The sequence below is a fragment of the Amblyomma mixtum genome, chromosome 2 (genome assembly GCF_055824585.1).
Source record: "Amblyomma mixtum isolate Tamu chromosome 2, ASM5582458v1, whole genome shotgun sequence".
Taxonomy (NCBI): Eukaryota; Metazoa; Arthropoda; class Arachnida; order Ixodida; family Ixodidae; genus Amblyomma; species Amblyomma mixtum.
Genome location: NC_143013.1, coordinates 285,096,632 through 285,118,013, shown reverse-complemented (window position 1 = coordinate 285,118,013; position 21,382 = coordinate 285,096,632). Strand labels below are relative to the sequence as shown.

Here is a 21,382-nt window from a genome sequence, read left to right as displayed (position 1 = left end):
GTCGTTATTGGATATCAAAGAGGCAACTTTACGTATTATAACATATTCTAATGTAGGTAACAGTAAGGCTTTAAGAATGAGGATCTTGTCATCCCCTTTCCACCCACATTTGTCCGACGTGCGTTACGGTCCAGACGTAACATTTCAATCACTAGCGCCCTCCACTGGGGACGGAACTACTTCGGCTGGATGGATGGATGGATGGATGGATGGATAGGAGCGCCCCCTTTGAAACGGGGTGGTGGCAATTGCCACCATGCTCAGCTTTTCTTTATTTATTATTTTTTTTTGTTTACTGTGTTGGCAATTCTCATTAAGATTTCCCATCACCTTTACCTACGGTTTCCTACAATTCTAACTTTATGCCACATCTCTGCTTTTCAGCCACCAATCCTCCAATCGCTTTTTGCTGACTTCCACTGCAGATTTATTTACATGACCATTGTTATCTTTAAACCCTAGGGCCTCAGAAAGAGTGACTGTGCCTGCATCGACATCCGGATGGATACCATCACATTTGATTATGAGGTGTTCAATTGTTTCCACAGATCTACCACACACTGCACATGTGTCATCTTCTTCGTTAAATTTCTTTTTGTAGCTGCGCGTTCTAAGACACCCTGATCTAGCTTCAAAAAGTAGGGCACTCGTCTTCCAACGCTCACGCTACCTGGCGGTCGCAGTCAGAGACGTTTGCTGTAGCATCGCGTCCACATCGAGATCGCGTCGGAATGTCGGCGTCATTCAGCCGGACTTCCTTCCCTCTCCACTTTTCCTTTCTCCCGCCCCAGACCCGTTTTGGTGGAAAGTGCGGAATTCAGAAATTGGGGCACCAGGCCGGCGCTTTAAAAATACACTGAGGACAACTGCGTGCAATTATTTTTCTCGGTAAAAATTGATTCCCTGGATCTTTCTAACTATGTTGAAGTTTGTCCTGCACCAAAAGCAGCATTTATCGGGGAGTAAATTGCGCTTAAAAATTGAATTTTGAAAAAGGACGTGTTGGCCATAGACCTCGCAGATGGAGATGGGCGTCTCCATTCACATCTTTCACATTGCGTTCGAGCAGGCACAAATGCGGCAACTATTGTTCCTGCATATATAGGAACATATATAGCATATATTGAACATATATAGGAATATATAGCATATATATAGAGCATATATAGGAACACTAGCGGCAACCAGTCGCGAAGTTGGGATGTTACACCGGAGGCCGGTGCTAAAGGTAAGCAAATCTTTGCCCCATGTGTCTTCGACGCCTCCTTCCGCCAGCTTCTGCAAGAGTAAATTTGCGAACTCACGCTATTTCTTATATAAATGTACAACATTGTCGGGCAAAAATTTTGAAAATTGGAAAATTGTAATACATTGTTATGTAAATATTGAAGGTAAAGTTCCATTCCTCTGATATGTAGCAAAATCTTGGTTTTAAAGTGTTTCCAGCCACCGAATCGAACAGTTAAGACTCCCATAAAAAACTCATGGGGAACGCATTTGACGATAGCAAAAACGTTAATAGAAAAAAAATGGACTGCCATCGGGTGATCAGTGGATATATTGATTGTTATAGCTAAATCTTACAATATATGAAAAAATTGAGTTCATAAACGGTTTCCCGCTCAGAAATGCTTCCGTCTAGAATTGTTGGGATTGATTTTACACAAGACAACAGCATTTTCCAAAACACGCACGCCTCTGCGCATGCAATCAATCAAAGTAGCTTCAGTCAAGGGAGTAAATATTCATTAATATCCACCTGAGCGGAGCCGTACGGCTACAACGAAAAGCCACACACTTTTCTCAGAACCATCGTAGCTGGTGCGAAAATTCACCCAGATCCGCAGATAAAACCCGGCACAGCCGTCTCTCCATTGCAGTCGGTCTACCAGCTAAGCCAAGAAGAGAATTGCGTCATTGATTAGATTTCTCGGTCTCTTTTTATCATAGAGTTTCCCAAACTGACCTTGATGGAATATAGGCGCAACGTCTTTGCGAAATTCTTAAAGAAGCATTTGAGGACATCTCTATGTAATTATTGTTTTCACTAAAATTAATTTCCCAGCTCTTTTCGGCCACATTGACGTTTTCCCGGTACCAGAAGACGCACTTAAGGCTGAGAAAATTGAATTTATAAGACTTCCCGCCACTCTATAAAAGCTCGTGATGACCACATAGAGAAAGACTGGTTGCCGCCATTTTCAAGGGAATGGCTCTATAGTGTAGACTCTCGGATCCGCAGTTAAAAAATCGGTGTAGACGGAAACAGTTTGCTTGGCGACGCCTGTACTTTGTGTTTGGTTATTTACATCTTTTAAAAGCCCCGTCATCTGGGAGAGTGGTCTCTGTTCTTAGAATGCCGTAATATGCCGGTACAAGACAAAGTCAATTAGTCCTTGCGAATTGTTCTTCCTTGGTGGAAGAACAATTTATCCACAAAAGGAACGCCAGTAAGTGGGCACTTCGGATTTGGCTTGGTTAATCTTGGCCGAAAACATGAATTCTATAGGGCGAAATCAAAGCTGCTCCTCGATGCTCCCCACTATGCGAAAGTTAAACTTCTTGAACCGCGATTTTTACACTTTCGTAATAAGCTTGACGCAGGGGAATGTTCAGTAGCAGACTCATGTCAACATTATCGAAGCATTTCCTAGAGGTTTGGCCCGAGAAAATTTAGGTGGTTGCGAGTGAATCCAAGTTATCTTCTAAAAGCACTAGCAAAGCCAAATACAAAGGGCGGTATTACGAAACGATTAATTTTGTTTTCATTTCACTTGGTCCTCTGACATTGGTCGTTACTCCCGGTGACGTAGGCCGCGAAGGTTGACGCCAAGCTGGTCATGGCAGGAACACACATATGATGCCATTAGGCAGCTTTAGCATACGGTGTACCGTGCTACCGTTACCATTGCCGGAATACCGGCAGCCCGCCCACCGCCAGTCCGCACGCTCTGATTGGTCCCGATGCGACAGGGGCGCGCGCAACTCCGAGTACCTGGCGCTATCTGGCGCCCTCTAGGAGATATGCGCATGCGCACTGGTGTCCCGCGGGCTCCCGGCACTCCGGTAACGGTAACGCGGTACGCTAAAGGTGTCTATCGTTGCCGTTACCGGAGTACCGGGAGCCCGCGGGACATCAGTGCGCATGCGCAGATCGCCCTGAGGGCGCCAGATGGCGCCAGGTAGTCGGCAGCTGCGCGTACGCCTGCCCCATCGCGACCAATCAGCGTGTGCGCACTGGTGGTGGGCAAGCCCCCGTACTCCGGTGGGTGACGGTATTGGAAACGCGGTAAATGGTATACTAAAGGTGTTACTTGCACAACGGGCACAACACCCATGGCGCACTGACGGACCAACGCCCACGCAGAAGAATGACGGAGCCTGGTGGCACGTTTGCACGTCTTCTGAGCTTCGTTGGCCCTAATCCAGTCTTTGGAAAGAAATTGTGCGGTGGCTATGCGACCTACTTGCGGAGCACGGTACCTCTGACTCGGCCGGACTGGATGCGGCGGCGGTAGGAGGTCTATAGAGGAGGTATAGGGGGGGCCTATAGCGCGCGCCGCAACCAGACCAGCCGTGCCTGTGGCTGGTCTTACGCTTCCCCACCTGCTGTTGCTTTAGTCACGATTGACGTAACGAACAAATGAAATGAAAATGAAATGATTTGCTATATAATACAGCCTGAAAGTGTTCATTTCTGGCATCCCGGCGCCTGCCCAGTGTGGTTGAGCGACCATGGGCCTCTTTTCTCTTTCGGTAATTTTGAGCAACACGACGCTTCACGAGACTTTCGAGATAGAAAAGGCTAACGAAGTGCAGACAGTCTTGGCATGCAGAATTCATCAATCATATAAGCACAAGCTGGCATCCAACTCGACTTAAGGGTGTCTCGACGCGGTATTACACTCTAAACACAAATACACCTATATGGAAGTAAAACAAAGTAAGCTGTGTCTAGCGTACTCCCTTTTTTAAAGTGTGTGCGCTAGAGGTCAACTTTAGTTCCTTCCGCATGAGTACTGTGCAATTCACTAACGCTAGTTTTTTGCGTGTTCGAGGTTACTTTTAGAATCATCATCATCACCAGCCTGACTGCGCCCACTGTGCACTCTAAGCAGAAAGGAGTAAAAAGGGAGTAAATTCTTCCTCTAGCGCACATCCTTCAAAGAAGGGAGTGCGTTAGAGGACAACTTACTTCTTTTACTCCCATATAGGTGTATTCGTGTTTAGAGTGTAGGGCGAAGGCCTTTCCCACGTCTCTCCAATTAACCTTGTCCTTTGCCAGTTGCGACTACCGTATCCCCGAAATTCTTAATCTCATCCGCCCAGCTAACTTTCTGGCTCCCCCTGCTACGCTTGCCTTCTCTTGGAATCTACCCATTAACTTTAAGGACCAGCGATTATCTTGCCTTCGCATTACATGTCCTGCCCAAGCCCATTTCTTCCTTTACTTTACAGTCGCTGCGTAGCAACTTGTTTATCAACCCAAAATGGCGCGACAGTGAAGGAAAAAACGTGATACGTGAAACCTTATTTCCAGGTCTTTTGACTTTCGAGTGTCTGTATAGTCACGCGAAAGCGCCTGTTCACTGGGAACAGCTGCTGGCCAAAGAGAAAGAAACAACGCGCTTGGTATTGCACGCAGAAGCCCTCAGTCGATTCCCTGGAAAGATTTTAAAAAAAATGCTACAATGCTTCATGCATCATTGCCTCCTGGCCACTTCGAAGCTTTCCAACACGAGCTACCGACTTATCTTTTTCTTTTTTTTTGTGAGACCCTCAGCGTGTCTACAGAAAACACGCGAAGCTTTGCGGTAGAAAGACAATGGGCGATATTCTCTGGCACCGCGCTTAGCTAAGACATGGCGACAAATATGAATGTGGACAAGAAGCTTAGCCGATGGGGGGCAAAGAGACACCTAAGGGCTTAACTCCAAAGAACAATACCCTTTCCTTTTTTCTCGGATGCTGACGCCTCGAGGAACCTTTCTCCCCGCACGTATGTGCTGGCAATGGTAGCCTGCTGCTGATCAAAAAGCTCAAACAACGCGCTTTTTATGATGATTGCTGTGGTCTTACTGCTGCTCCTGTCATTTTCCTTGGGTGAGTGCAGACTGCCTGCAGCGGAAGCGATCACGTGTGCAGCATAGGTTCACCTACCTCGAACTCTGACTTTCTCGTGTCCTTGAACTTTTTGTGAACAACGAAGCCATACCTAGCTGGTAGGCCTTAGTGCTTGCAACCGAAGAAAAACGAGAGGGAAATTTTTTTGGCATCAGTCTCGCGATCCTCATTGAAGTACGCAGTCTTTAGGATAGCGTGAGCTCACTCAGAAAACGGCCGTTCACAGCGATGTAATCGTCTGTGTCACTAGTTATTAGATACCTCGTAGATGACGTTATCTTTCGCCACAAGGGTTAGAACCGTTCTCCGTTGGAAGTAAAAGCTAATAACTGAGACCCTTCCGTTACGCTACCTACATGCTCTGACATAATCTCGTACTCCAAAGCGGAATACTGCTATGCTTGAAGCGCGTCCAGTTACTTGCGTCATGCCATGCGTAGCGAAATACGTCGCTTTGTTTGCCTAGGCGCCTAGCTTTACCATTGAGCATGGCGACACCCGAGTGCAACTTACCAGCACTTACGAGGAGTAAGAGTTATCTCAAGCACTCCCCATACTCTTGTCAGAGCCGTCATTCCTCTTCACGATTCACAAAGGCATATCAAAGAAACTGTGTCGGCGTCACTGTTTTACCATTTCTCGCGGCCACTCTTAAAAGCAACTATAAAGCGATATGGATGAACCACGAGCAGCCGGTCGTGGGATGAACAATACAGGAGCATAAAAATTGTCTCAGTGTATCGTCATCAGGCCTGGAGAAGAGTAGCGTTTTTAACTCCGCTATATATATTTTAAGCTTCTGCTTTCCCCAAAACATAAAGAGGGCGGGAGACGCATGTTTAACAGGTTGTGTGTGTAAATTTTCTACGTGCAGTACGGTTTCACGGATATGAGACCCTTCAGAAAGTGGTATCGACAACTTCTGTCACATATATACTCAAACATTGTTGGGCAAGATAAAACTTCTTCGAATGAAAAATGACAAATAACCGGACAGTAAAGCACAGGAAACATGCGGTTACTTTGTTGCAGGTAGTAGCATGCTATTTAGTGAAAGCAGCCATCTTGGAAGGCTATTCAATGCATTATTTTTGCAACAGCAAAATACCACTAAGTGCAGGCACTCTGGGTCAACTTTGATTTCTAATTCAATTTGGGCTCCAGGAATAGGCATTTTTCTTTTCATGAAAAAAATATATATTTATTTCGAACACTGAAAGCGCATTAAAATGTACTCCGTTATTTAATTCACCAAAAATTTTGCTGAATGGCAGGCAGACCTGGTGATTATATGCCTGCAAGAACATGTGATATTACATTCTTGACAGCGAAAAAAAAAAATCACGCCTAAACAGAAAATATTTTAAACCTCGCAATTTATTTGCGTGACAGCGCTTGCTTTCAGTGTTGATTGAATATATTTAATATCAGATGTCCCTTCTTTGTGCAAATTTTGTAAAGCGGAAAAGTAGCTTAAGGTAAAAACTAGAAACTCAGAAAAATTATTAGCAATTCGAACCTTTTTTTGTGTGTGTGATGCGTAGGAAACTTCGTATCAAACAGCTATTTTCATTTAGTTGCAGGGAGATTCTATTGCTTTCATGCTTATAGAGTGATTGTGGAGACATATTTTCCCACGGGAAATGATTATTTCCTGTTCGCTCTCATTTTGTGATGACCTGAAACGGGTGTTCAATAGGTTATTTTCTAGGCAAACTTTGATGTTGTGAGGGAAATTATTAAATCTGCGTACCGAGAGCAACGAATCTTGAGGAAAACTGAAGTGTGCGCTGTACTTAATTACTCGAATGTATGAATCATATAAGACAAATTCTCTGGTGCCTGCTGTGTTGGTACAGCTAATACTTATACGTACAGCTAATACTTATACGTCGTTCTTTGTGTATTTTTTTTTCAGTACAGGGGGCTAAGCGAGAAAAAAGGCCCAACTGTACACTGACATTTGTAAGTATCAACTACAAGAAAGAGACACTGTGGATATTATCTCGTTTACAAAGTAAATGTGTTTTTGAGCACCAATACCCAAAGCCCCTACCTGCCTATTAGAGGCACGCCGTGGTGAGACTAGAAGTTGGTTTTGACTTGCGAATGCATTTCCAAGTGCACTGGAATGATAGCTTACTTTAGCTGTTGAGTTTCACCTTATCATAGCTGAGAATTTAGCTTGCGAATTAGAGTTTTCACCCAGTTTTATCTTGCTAATTATGTTTCTAGCGGGGGAAACTGCTAATTTTCCTATAACTTGCTTCTGTACTATGCGCTGATAAGTGCTATTTCCCTTGAAAATCATTTTAATTCTGATTTTGACGCGTATTAAAAGCGCCATCGGGAAAACAAGGCGGCGTCCGGCAATATTATGTACACTTGCACCTGCCACCGGTAAGGTGGCAAAGCGAAGAAATCTACCTCGCCAATTGCAGGGGAGAGGAAGCAATGACCGGGAGACAGCGGCTACATGAAAAATCAAAAAGAAAGAATGACTAAAATTGATGTTGGCTAATAAAGTATAATATATATATAAAACATTATAATATATACAGGAATAATATAGAAAAAAATATGAAGACACGATCAGAAGTGTCACATCAGTGATGAAACGCAGAAAGATTAACGCTAAAGGATTGTGATCGCACAATGATAACTAAACTCTCCCGTAATTATTTTCATTCTAGACGTAGCGTTCATGATGCCGCGATGCGGGGAGTGAATGCATTTGGTGCATAATTGTAGCGAGGAGAAAAATAAATTGAACTGTGCATCCTCGGGACCTCAAACGGTGGACTTGTATGGAAGCGGCCGAAATGTCAGCAGTTTTGGAGACCATATTTCGGTTTTTTGGCCTTCAAGTACCGTAAAAGAGAAAAATTTAAGAGCTTTAGTTAACCACCTGCCTACTAACGCTTACGTAATTTGAAATGTTGGAGATGACAACATTTCGACAAATGGTGGCTCTATCCGGATGAGCCAAATGCACTTGAACAATGCTCGAGCCACAATGAACAGGATCGTCGCCACCTTCGCCCCGGCACCTTCTTGCCAATAGTTCAAAATAATACAAAAATTATTTTATTCTTGTTCTCCAGAATGTACCCATATACCCTTGTAAGGAGTTTTGTGTCACACGAAGGGTCGCCTATTTGTTTCCTGTCGGGAAGATAATAAACAAGACGGATAATAAGCCCTGCAAGGTAACTATGCCTGACTTCTATTAAACGTGTGAAAGTGGATGAAGCGACAGAAAATTACAACATAAAAATTAATGAGCTTTTAGTTCACATATTCATTTATTTTTCTATACCTGCATTGTGCCATCATTTCCGAGGCAACAGCATTACAGTCGCTGGTAGAGAAAGATAAGGTAGGATGGTGTATAAGGCGCTACGAAAACGATGACCCGGAAACGTTTTTTATTACTGTTTTATTACTGTTTTTTATTACTGCATGTATACCGTTGCGCAAAGCGGAACCATGGTTGACCCAAACTAAAGAGGTGTGCAGTCGCTTAACTGTCCCCCGAAGCTGTCATGATAGCATGGCAAATGGTATGTACAGTCTTTGTCAAAAGTAGCCAGGCTGCACGTTTTTCTTCTCAGTCGTATATTAAAGCTACTGTGCCAGCCCTCAAGCTCTAAATCTCTGTATGGTAAGAAGAGCCCCTGTCTTCACCTTCAAAGAACTTTTTTATCTTTAGGGAAGCCGTGAGCGCTGTTATACGAATGAGAAGCAAACCATGCAGCCTGGTTACTTTTGACAAAGACTGTACCACGGATACATGTACCAGATGGGCTTCAGAAATGCGCACCTTTCTTTTTCTTTTTTTGTGACAAGAATGTCTGACAGAAATAGCGAAGAGACCAAGCGTGCTAGATGCTAGATAGAGGGGCATAGTGAGTGACACTTCTGCACAAACGTACTATCGCGCTCAATATGAGTTGCAACGCGCGGTCATCGACCGGGGCTCGTTCCGTGGTGTGCCTCCTCCAAACAGTCGCTCGGAATTCTGAGAGAAACTGCTGTTCCAGGAAACAACAGCACCCCCGCTCAGGAAAAAGTTTCTCCCAGAATTCCGAGCGACTGTTTGGAGGAGGCACACCACGGAACGAGCCCCGGTCGATGACCGCGCGTTGCAACTCATATTGAGCGCGATAGTACCTTCCTGTGGCCTATGTGTTTTTATGTTTTTATGCAGCTTCCTACATTCACTCCATAATAAAGGGAATCAAAAGGCGAAACGTAGTTGTAGCTTAAGATAAAAAAGGTTCAAGTCGTTATCTGGATGTAACCTTTTAGATAAACGCAGCTGTGTTGCATTTCTTTTCAGAGATTTCTCAGTGGCATACAAGGACACTGCGAGAAAGGAAGATGTGTGATGGGTGGTGTTCTCGGCTTTCTAATAAAGTTGACGCCGTTCAAGAGGTTCGGATAAAAAAGTGGTTCATAAACACGACATTACTATAAACTATGACGTAAGCTTTCTGGTCGGCGTCTATTCCAAAACATCGAAATAAAGTACGCTTTTCCTTGCTGAAGATTCCTTGTCGTAGCCGCTGCCTCAGCCTTTTGTATGAGAGGTCTTTGACCAATAACTATGCAAGTTTGTAGTTCGCGACGCACCGCTCAAAACCCAACCAATGCTTTAGTGCTTCGATCCTAAAATCCGGTAACATCTGCCAAGTGACTGAATGCTTAATACACAGCCATACTGTCGCAGAAATTCGCCGTAATGTAGCTTTTTCCGTGATGTGACTTCAACGTTCGAAGGCAGCACGCAATAAAACATCGGTTGGGGCAGTTAATGCATGGTGTTCTTAAGGTGAAAAGGTGAACGAAAACACAAGGCTACCCACCAATAAGAGACAAGGGCAAGCGCTACAGCGTCTGTCCTTGCATTGCACGGTGCGAACCTGCAGCCGTTGTAGTGAGTTATGAGAGCATGCGACAGCTGCTTAACCACTCGGTTAATCCACGTCCGCCCTTAGAAAGCATACAAACAAACTATCACTTCTAAATGTTAAACCTGGCTAAAACATCATAATTATCACCTTCAGCCCGCGTAAGTCCACTGCAGGACTCAGGATTTTTTCAATTATCTCCCACTGCCTTTGTCATGCTCGAGCAGCGGGCGCCTTATGCCTGCATGTCTCAAAATCTCATCACCCAACTTGACGTCCTCTTCCTTCACGCTGTCTTCTTTCTCTCGAAGTTCAAAAAAAAAAAAAAAACTTCTGTATGTGCGCTGGCTTCATCACGTTCATCGTGCGGCAAAGAATTACGGGTACTTCTTGACATTTCTTTTAGTGACCACTGCGCGTGCAAAAGCACCTATAGCAGGCGAAATGCTTCTTGCCATTAATTAAATGCACATCGGTGACTGCTGCGCCAAGTATGCGTTCATCGCATCACACTGAGCGGCGTCATCTGCGCTTTCGTCACGGCGAACGCGACAAGCCACAGCGAGATACACGACGGAGTGTCCAGAGACCCGTCCACGACCTCCTGCATAAAGCGGTGACGTCTAGACGCGGAGGAACCGCCCGTACTTCTCGAGTCAGTGCCATTCAATCTAATAAAGCTCTATCATTGAAGAAATGTAAACTTCCACATACTTCCCGCGAAAGGTAGGTCGCCGTAGTATGAGGAAGGTTGGCCCTATGCTTTACAGGCGTCACCGGTGACCTCTGAAACTGTGAGCATTTTCGTTTTTCTTTTCACACCAACTGTTGCTTCTCTCCAAGCACGTTACTTCAAGATTTTGGCCTTATTGCACTGAGAAGACTGTAGTCTATTTGGTTAAATATGAGTTAATTGATTATAAGGATATCTCATTGGGTATCATATGCCCGCCGTCTTTGGTACCGACCTTCTCATGTTTATGAACAAGAAATTTGCTGACGTCACTGCGGTAAAAACAAATGAGCTTTATATAGGCAATGAACGTGAAGCTCGTTATACCGTTCGCTAGCTTTCATTCTGCTTGGTTTAGGTTTGGTTTATGGGGTTTAACGTCCCAAAGCGACTCAGGCTATGAGAGACGCTGTAGTGAAGGGCTCCGAAAATTTCAACCACCTGTGCTTCTTTAACGTGCACTGACATCGCACAGTGCACGGCCTCTAGTATTTCGCCTCCATTGAAATGCGACCGCCACAGCCGGGATCGAACCCGCGTCTTTCGGGTCAGCAGCCCAACACCATGACCACTGAGCCACCGCGGCGTCTGTTCATTCTGCGTTTTCAGCTATGGCACAAGTTGTACGCAAGCCTACCGTACACGTTTGTAATGATGTAAGCATGGTGGCACGCCATCGTCATCACCACCGCCGCATTTTGGCGGCGCAGAAAGGGCGCGTCCAGGAAGAATTGACGCTCTTTTCGTGTATACGCGTATGAACATCTCTGTCCTTATGTTCCAACACTCTTGAACAAAATGGCAGTGATTGCTGGTCCCTGGACTCGCATCGGACAGCACTGAGGAATCGATTCCGCAGATTCTGATTGGTATAGTGGCACCAAGGCAGAGTCACGATTCGACCGTACTCCCGGTGGAGTGGAAGGAAAGCCGCACCGACGGCGCGACTCCGCGTGGTTTCAAAACGGCTTGACACGAACGGATCAACATCTCGAAAAAAAATTTTAAACAATTTTAACGAAAAGTTTGAAGCCAGGTTTGATTTGAAATCTCCGGGCAGGTTTCGGCGTATTGTTTGCATGAGAGCTCAGACAAAGAGGTCTAAAAGCTTTTCGCGTTTCGTTATCTTTTTTTTTAACTCTGCTCTTTTTTTTTCCTCCAAAACGAAAATGAGAGCGGACGCTTTGCGGGAAAATAAAAAGTCTATAGCACGCCGCATTTTTTTTTCTTTTTTCCTCTGCTCGCAAGCTTCGGCAGTGGGTCTTGTGCGCGCACAACATCAATGACGTATATCAGGTATGCTTCGCTTCTTTGAAGGTATTTAAAGAATATTTACGAAATTTTATAATCTACTTCTACGTGCCAAATCAACGGCTGTGTTGCCAGCAACTTGGGATCAGTGTCAATTGCTGGGAGTTTTGGGCATCGAAATATCTATTCACGTCGTTCTCTCATTTCTCCTGCATCGAAGTGCATTTTTCCGTAGTCGGGAAGCGACCGCTCGAGTTCCACCCATAACGACGCGTATATTTTCAAGGTGCTTCGATCGGTCGCAGACATTTTGAAACATTGTAGTTATCTGTGCAAACAATAGCGCAGTTCATGGCTCCAGGAATAAGAATTTCAACTTTAATGCAGCTCTCGAGAGCTGCATCTTACGTTCGGCAGCCACTTTGCTGTGAAGTTAACAGTAGAGATGAGCCGGTACTTCTTCACTTTTGGCAGCCTGAAATAATACTAAAGGTTGCTCACTTTGAACAGTCCCCAGCGCGATAACAGTTGAAAAAAAAGAGGGCAATATAGCTAAACGGCTAAGCATCGTGATACAAAATACCAAAATTGAGCACCCTGCATTGCTTTTCGCTGTAGTGTTGCTAAGTACCCATCTGCCATGAGTTGCACAATATCTAGGTGAACATATTATTTAAAAAAAAAAAACGGGTGGCAATAAGGTAATAAGTAGCACACAACAAAGAAATGCTCTATGCTTAAGACTTTTTTTGACATCTAAATAACGACTGTGAGCATTAAATAATACATTGGTTCTCGGCCATTATTTTATCATCAAAGACCGGCTTTGCTAGCTTTGATAGAATAATCTGATTACACGGAATGACAGCTCGTTTCGGCCAGAAGAGATAGCAGAGAAGCTCAGCAGATGTTGGTTTTTGTGGTATCACAATACGTTAGAGTCATTTAACCAAAAGCATATTATGTTTTAAAAATCGAAATTATGCATTTCACCATCATCATCAGCTACATCTCTCAGGACAAGCCCGCTAAAGCACAATGGCCTATGCCCATAGCCCTATAGGCTTTAACAGTCCAGAAAGATGGACCTACCTACATAAGATGAAAACAAAAGTGAAAGGGTGCGGAAAGGCGGGAACAGAACAAATGGTTTGTAGATGAAGGGAGGATAGAGAACAAATACCCTGAGGAGCCCTCTAAGTAGTTAAATTCAGAGCTCAATTTTTCTACCTTCTTTCACTGAAGTCAGCCAGAAAAATAATGTAGGTGACTGAAAAAGATTAAAAGGTACACCAAAGTTCAGGGAAAGATTTGGTCTGCTTCACAGGAGCCTACGAAAGGTACCTCTAAGACAACCCTCAGCCACCGTCCTCGCGAACGTTATAATTTCAACGATACCAGACTCTCTATGGGTAGAAATCCAGTACGAGCACTCTAGACACCCCTTATTGGCAGCAGACGCGCGCCCTGTTCGCAACGTTGCGCCGACTATCGCCCGTATAAGGAAGGAGGCACACCTTCGCGGTAAAGTGCTAGAGGTGGAAGGCTCATGAATAATGCCGGCCAGCCGCGCTTGTCGGCGGAGACCGGCCACGGGACGTCATTCCCCTGAACAAGCAAGCACGGGAGCATTTCCAGCAGCCGCTGGGGCTGGTTAACCACCGCATACAAGCGACGTTTCGTATTAACAAGTAGCCGGAAGCAAGATGGCAAGGAGGCGACCCCGCGCGACCCACGCCAGCCAGGCCACCTGCTTTTTGTCACTTTCATTCTTTGTTTTCGTCACGTTTTCTTTACTTCCTTGCACCCTCTGTCGAACCGGCGAAACGGACCTCGGTGTCTAACAGCTGTTTGTTGGTACGCGTAGTATTCGCAACACGGGGAAACTGTCTGCCCGTTGGCCACCGCGACAGAGGACTGGTTAGGCCAATGTAGCAAGATGTCCGCTGGCCGTGATTTGAGTGGTCTGTGATAAGCGCCGACGAACGTGGAGTTGGAGGCCTTAGGTGTGGGGCGCCCGACATCTTTCACGCTGAGGTGTCGTTGCACAGCTTAGGTGTTCCGAGAAAAACGTGCTTCGGCGATGACGTGTTAGGTCGGCGAGAAAGGTACGAAGCCCCGGCTCGGGCTGCTGAAATTTTCTTCCTGCATTTGTGGTAGTGAAAATGTTTGTGCAGGATTTTGTTCACTTTCTAAAGAACTGTGTTAGCATAAGTTTGCGAAAATTGGCACGACGATTGGAAAAATCTTCAAAAGAGTTGACTGATGGGTAAGTTGGTACCGGAGAATTCTGCTGGAACGTTTTCACGACAAAAATGATCGACTGCATGGTGAGTGCTTTAGCTTTGGTCCCACTAATTTCATGAATTGCACCGTCTTCATGTTGCAAGGAATGCGCAGATTTGCAATTCGTTGAGCTGAAAACATACATTGCAAGTACTGCTCGCAAAGGCTAGAGGTTGAGATTTTTTTTTTCGTTAAAAAGTGAGGAAAGATAAGGCAGTTTGGAAAGTGAACGTTTACACAGCATCGTATTCAGCCATTCAGTTTTGTTGTAGTGAAGCAGGTAAACATTATCGTTTTGTGGCTCTAAGCTCCCTGACTGCGACTCCATCGTAATGTGATTGACTGAGCAAGGCAACGACTATAACAATATAATCGCTCACGGTCTCAATGCGACTGGCACAGACCTTGGTAAGAATGTTATAACCGCGAATTTTAGTTCCATTTATTTTGTGTTAGTTCCTTTTCGTCTCTTCTTCTTGCAAGTTGTGGAGGTCATAGATACACAAGATCCTCGTGCATTCGAAAACTCAGCTCCCAACTAACCGTGTCCGTACCGTGCAGCGCATACTGTGGATGCATTCATTGCTTACCTGAAGTTCAAAGTAAGAAAATTGTCTGTCTTGGGAATTAAACGCATCCCATAACTACTCGTTTCATTAATGCACTAATAAGAAAACAACGGAACAAAAATACCATCGCAAAGTGTACCACGGTGGCTCTATTTAGCCAGCGGCAGCTTCTGAAAGGGATTGTTTCGAGTTTGTTCTATTAGTTCTATAAAGTCAGATTAAAGAAAGCGGTTACCACATCCCATTCTCTAGCTATCGCTCAATTCATTATTGCATTTTGCGCACACACATAAAAAAAAACAATGTCTAATGTTTCTGCCGCCGAAGAAATTAACTCAACTCATGGTATATATATGATGACAAGGCTGTACGGGGTGGATTTACGGGCAACTTTTCGAAGGGGCGGGATTTTGTTAAGGACGAGCAGAAGGGGGAGGGAGGCGGAGGTAATTTCGCGTTCAGTACACCAGTCTCTCCTCTCCAATCCTACCGCTCCTCCATAAATCAGCCACAGAAAGATTAATCAATTCCCGCCCAGGTGGCGCAACGAGGCACGGCGCATTCAGAGCATTCGCATTAATTTCGATCACCTGCGGATTTACATTCCGCGCACTGAAATCGCAGTAAAACAAAAATCGGAAGAAAGCATGAAACTGCAAGTAGTAGTTATTCACAGACAAAGAGATCATCCAGACTCGACCAAAAAGAAGCAACGGCACTGCCATCAAACACACTATATATATATTCGTTGAGCCAACACACTCAGCGGGCCTATTCAGTCGACACGTGATACATAAGAGGCTCCAGATCTCTCCTCGGTTCCCCCTTGTGTGCAAATACGAAACCGTGTTCCTCGCAAACGCGTGTGCCCAGGAATAAGTCGCTGGGCGTGACAATCTTGCGCTGAGCTGCACAGTGGATTCATTAGGAGCGGCATTCATGAGACACGCGGCGGCCTGCTTGGGGCGCGCTCGCACCGAATGGTCTGCATGCATCAAGCCTGAGACACTTTCCGGTCGCATTTCTTGCTTTTTCGTGCGCTCCGCCTCCTTCCTTGCTTAAACCAAGTTAGTTTCGGTTTAGCAGTGCAGCCGTCTTGAAAATAAGGGTCTAGTGAAGCGGTTCGTTCGAATCAAACCTCCTCCTATATTTTAGCACCTAATTAGTGTAGTGCTAATTAGCAGTACAGCCTCCATTCTGCCGCTTAGCCGTTGTCTGTGCGGTCCCTATGTGTGCCCACCGGGTTGTGGGCAGTGTGCCCTAGGGCACCTGCCACCTATCTACCCCTCTAGGTGGCAGGTGCGCCATCTTGGTCACGTGGTCTTATGATGTCATCACAACCTGCTCACCGGATTGTGAACAATTTCGCCTATATGGGCATTATTCCATTACAGCATTGGCGTCATATCCTTAAGGCGGAGTTTGCTTACCGTCTAGTTTCAGTACGCGAGCACTAAGGCCCCCACTCACCTATTTCGCCGATTGTTGTCTGAAGCCTGGTTGAGGTTGAATTCCCAGCCTCGAACCCAAAACGAAACCGAAGTGATGCTTTCGCGCGTTTCGAATTGTTTTCGTGTGATAGTTTCGCGCGTTATGTTTTCTGTGCTTAGTGTGATTCCTACAAGTGCAGGCTGCGATAGTAAACTTGAGGTCAAAGCATCTTGTTTCCCAAAGCATCCAAATCCTTAGGGAAAGTCATTACGCTTGTATGCAGACGTTATGCTCAGCCTATCGGTGGCGGGGGAGATCTTTTAATCCGTTTATTTTGTGTGTCGAACTCAGTTTATTTCCAACTAAACACAGTTGCAGTGAATAAGATGAAGCTTGTTACTAGTGAGCCGTCTGCAACCATAAATTCGTAAGAGAATCTTCGTACTGTGTGTGCAGTGGTGCCATCTCCCTGAAACTTCTCCAGTCACAAAAGCTACCTTCGCAACGATAAAAGAAAACCTATCATTAGAACCACTTACCGTATGCAGCCGCCGTTTACTAAAGCTGCTCACAATGCATGAAAAAACTCGCAAACCACGAAAGCAGTAGCTGAACACGTAGGCTTCTGGCCACAATCGGGACGACGTCGGCTTCTCTGCAGTGCAGAAGTGTTTAGAAAAGAAGCGCGCAGCTCAGCACCTGTGGGGAGTAATGCAGGAATTCCAGTGGTGGCTAAAGGCTAGCGTCCACTATTATCGCCTTATGAGCTAGCGTGGCAAGGCCAGGTGGGTCACATGATAAGATGGCAGGGCAAGGCTGTCAACGCGATTGCGGAGCTGATAGCTGTGGTAAAGCTTAACGGAAGTAAAAATGTGAGGGATATTTGCGGAAAGATTTTAGCACAGCACGGAGACGAGACCTTAATCCGCGGTAACATGCTCAAACTGGGAAAAAGCTTCGGACGCCCAGCATGTCAACGCATAACCACAACCATTAGTGGCTTGTAGATTAGTGCAAAACGTCTTTTGAAAATTCCGCATGTGAATTACTTCACGGTATTCTTAAAATTCAACGCAGATCACATCCAAGTTATGCCGGCGAAACGAAAGTAGGTATCTGTGAGAAGAATATTCGTCCTGTGTGTGCGGTGGCGCCATCTTCTGGAAACTTCTTTCAGTCACAGAAGCTACCTTCGTAACGATAAAAGAAAATCTATGATTAGAACCACGCAGAAGCATGCTGATCGGATCATCACCATAGATTAAAGTCTGGCGTCTGTGCATGGTTACCCAGTGAAAGCATGCCGGCTAGTTACAAATAGGAGCATTTTCGGCGGAGCTGTCGTTCGAAGATGATCTGGTATTATATTTTTTGGCGCTCAAAAGGCAGCATGTGGTCATTCCGAGCAGTGTTCTACCCACCAATCGCTTTTATTATCGTTAGATCCCCAAATATTTGCGTATCTCTCTATAAAGAAAGTCAAATGAGGATCGCGAGCTTTGTTACAGAATATACTCCATTTCTAGCAAACAATACTGGCACTGTTATTCTAACAAAATTTGCATGACAAAAACTCAGATGCAAATCACTGCGGCCCCTTGTTAGCATCCCTGATTACGTTGCAAGTTATCCTCATCGGTTGTTGCAAAGAGCCACAAGACGACCTTTCATTTCAGCAGAATCAAAAACGTCATCCCGACAATCACACGACTGCAGGGGTCTGAGACATATAATGTATTTTGCTGGTTCTGAAACACAAGTTAAGAAAACCAAGTGTTTTCTCTTCGCCTAGATATTCTCCAGCTTTTCATTGTGACAAAACCAACATTCTAAGAATTATTTGAAGAAACTGAAGAAAGACAAGAAAAAATTACACTGCCGCACTCAGCAGTGCTAAACAAACCGTAATTGCATCTCAAGCGAGTGTGTGAAAGACTATGCTTGCAGATGAGTGCTAACATAGTGCACTAGAGAGCACAGAAACAGTGCTTTCGTTTTCACAGCTCCTCGTCTCGATGAGGAACTACCGAAGCTGAGACCGCGCTCACCAAAAACTTTTGGGCAGTCTATAGATTGTCTTACACTTCTGTCTATAAAGTCTATAGACTCTCTATAGACAAATCCTAGAGATCAGTCTATAGGCAATCCAAATACTATATACAATCTATAGGTAGTCTATAGTTTTATGGCTATACACTTTCAGTAGACTTTTGTCTAAATACAGTCTATAGCATTAACACCTCTTTTTGGGCTAGTTGGTGCATACTTGAATTAGAGGGTTTGGCGCTAGTTTTTTCCCTAATTTTAGTCTATAGATTTTACAGTCTATAGACTATGAATAGACAAAAGGAAATACCTATAGAAAGGCAACAGAGTCTACAAGAAGTCTATAGAGTATCTATAGTCTATTTTTATAAGGGCGATATACGCCCTTTTATACCACTCACAACGCATGACAATGCGACCTTGTGCACATGCTCGAGCAAAGAGAAAAGAAACACAAATTCTTACTCAGGAAGTGAAGGCATATGCTTACACCTGCATAAGGCTTAAAAGGTAACAAATGGTACATGCATCTTGAGCAAAGCTACTCCGAAAAAAAAAAAATTTGTCCTCTCCATAAGTCTTTGAAGGTATTCTCAAACCTCATTCTAGTTACATTTTCCGTTTCGTAGCGCTTAGACCTGTTTTCCAACAACTTTTGTGGGACGGAGGTATGCATCTAAGTGTTGCGATTGCATAGCGATGATCCGAAGTCACTGCGTGAATTCCGTATGAACGTCTCAATAAAGTTGGGTAAACATACCAGAACCTTTTCTGCTCAGTGGCTCAAGGAGTGCACTCCGATTTCGCTTCAATATTTACACAGACTCTGTCGCAGCAGGCGTGTCAGTCGACCAGACGCACAGAGTGATGAGGGGCTCTTTGATCTACACCGTCAAAGACTTTCACGATGCGAGGAAACTTCTCTCGTGGACAGCAGAAATGTTGGCGATGCCGCAATAACTCTGAGAAAAAAAAAAACGTAGCCTTTTATATTACAAGTGTAACGCGAATAATCCACTTTAATTGTAGCACTCGTTGTTTCAACGCATATCTTGTCATGATTGCAGATAATTAAGAATTTCAAGGTGGGTGTTTTCTCCAAAGCATCTCGTGTTTTTCATGGTGCATCTTCTCTGGCAAAATCGATTACTCCATACTGCACAACTGCAGTTTACTTTGAAGAGCGGAACATACGCTCGTATTTTACTCGAATGTCAAGGGCAGATATATAGACAAAAATATCCTTATCGGTATAGAATGAAGGTACCAACTAATGCACCACCAACGTTAACAAGCATACTGAAGTCGTTGACATGCCCTACACAGCGACGCCATGGCTTGTATCTATTTTCTCACCTTGAGGACAATTTGAGGAGGAGGTGAGGAAGAAAGTGAAGATGTGCGCCTGAGTGTCAGACAACTTTGTCAGAGTTATTACCTCAGCATTTTCAATGCTAGCGCAAAAAAAAACTGGGGTGCTTTGCCTGAAAGATTCATCCATTCGAATCTTTAAATCTCGTCGGTAAACGTGTCGGCTTTCCTTTAAACTGCTCCAAAGGAGTGGCACAAGCGCAAATGGTCAACTTACGCAACTGTTCCTTAACGACTAGAAAAAGGTCGCCCGAAGTCTCCAAAAAAGGCTCTGTGATTTTAAACCTGTTCTTGTCCGCAAAGCTCTCATATCCCTCGTCCAATGCATAATGCACTAGCGGCGGCTCCTACTTACCTTTTCTCCCAAGATCAAGACGAGTACTGTACCGTTAAGCTTCCGCTAAAAGGACAGCTGGATTTGTCGCCTGAGCACCTCGATCTGGCTTGATCCGCCCACCGCCGTTCTTCGACAGACCCTAATTTGTGAACCACGTTAGCTCCTAAATTAGCCGCGGCACTTGGGCTTGTTTTGCGTGCATAATAAATTCGGCCGGAATTCCTCTGCCTCTCCCATTGGCCCGACAGTCCTGTCCACTCCAAAGAACGCTGCCAATTAAGAAGGTCAGTGCCCCTCTTTCATCGGCACGCACCAGCAAGCTCCGCCTGCACGTGTACAACATGGCTCGCGTGGTCACTGTCGACCAGAAGTTCCGGACTGGGAACAGTCTCAGGCGAAGATTTGCTTCAGTTGCAAACTAGACACCACACACGGTGATGAAACGTCGCCAACGACTGACTATTTTTAGAAACTCTGTGGCAAAGTCAAGGCTACAAACAAACAAAAAAATGGCACCAGTAAGCAAGACTAAGAGGAGGCGGACAACATGCAAAGCCTTGAATACACGTTGATCTTGCTTCCCGCGGTCAGCCCTGTCTATACGTGCGCTGCTTTCGTAAGCCTATTTCAATACGGTGAGAGTCGCAGAACAGCGCCTACACACGAAACGGCAGAGCAGTGATTTAATACTGAAATGGAGAACCCTGACTTTAAAAAAGAAGCCCTCCTGTCAGCGTTTGTGCTGGTTGCGACAGAAGGTTAACATATATACGAGTAAACCGAAACTGAGGGTGGTATCAGTATTCATCAGTTCCACAGTAGACAAAGCGTTCGATTTCTGCGAAGTTCTGTAGTTATTTACGAACGGTGAATGACCTTCGCCAAGATGTGAAAGATACTTTTAAGCTTCCTTAGGTTCAGGTAAATAAGTAACACTTGTAATGTTGTTACGCAAGTATATTGGTTGCCTAGTTATTAGATTAAGTAAATTTATCTTGGTATCTAGAATGAGCTCCTTTTTTAGGCCGCCTTTATGAGTTCACACTTCGCATTCAAAAGCGTGGTCAAATCAGTTCCGCTTATTGTTTACAAATTTGCCTTTCCATCACTTCCTCTTCACCCTTAGAATTACACCGCAACATAATCCCTTATATATGTGCCATACGTTGCGTCACCGCGTCAAATGATGCGATTAAACCACCTTGCAACTAAAATGTGTGTCCCAGTGCTTCGATGTTCGTCATACGCATGGTATTCTGAATAGCTTGTATGAGTTTCACATCTAGACATGTAACCTAAACGCTTACAAAAAATTTCGTGC

At 44.8% G+C, this 21,382-nt stretch overlaps 1 protein-coding gene across 1 annotated transcript; it reads left to right on the top strand.

The window, feature by feature from the left end:
• Positions 1-4,955: 4,955 nt before the first annotated feature.
• Positions 4,956-9,601, top strand: LOC149364335 (uncharacterized). The gene is made up of 4 exons (XM_089570081.1): positions 4,956-5,103; positions 7,043-7,089; positions 8,229-8,333; positions 9,467-9,601. Exons 1-4 carry the CDS (start codon positions 5,058-5,060, stop codon positions 9,569-9,571), a joined length of 303 nt encoding a protein of 100 aa, XP_089426207.1. The 5' UTR covers positions 4,956-5,057; the 3' UTR covers positions 9,572-9,601.
• The last annotated feature ends 11,781 nt before the right edge of the window (positions 9,602-21,382 follow it).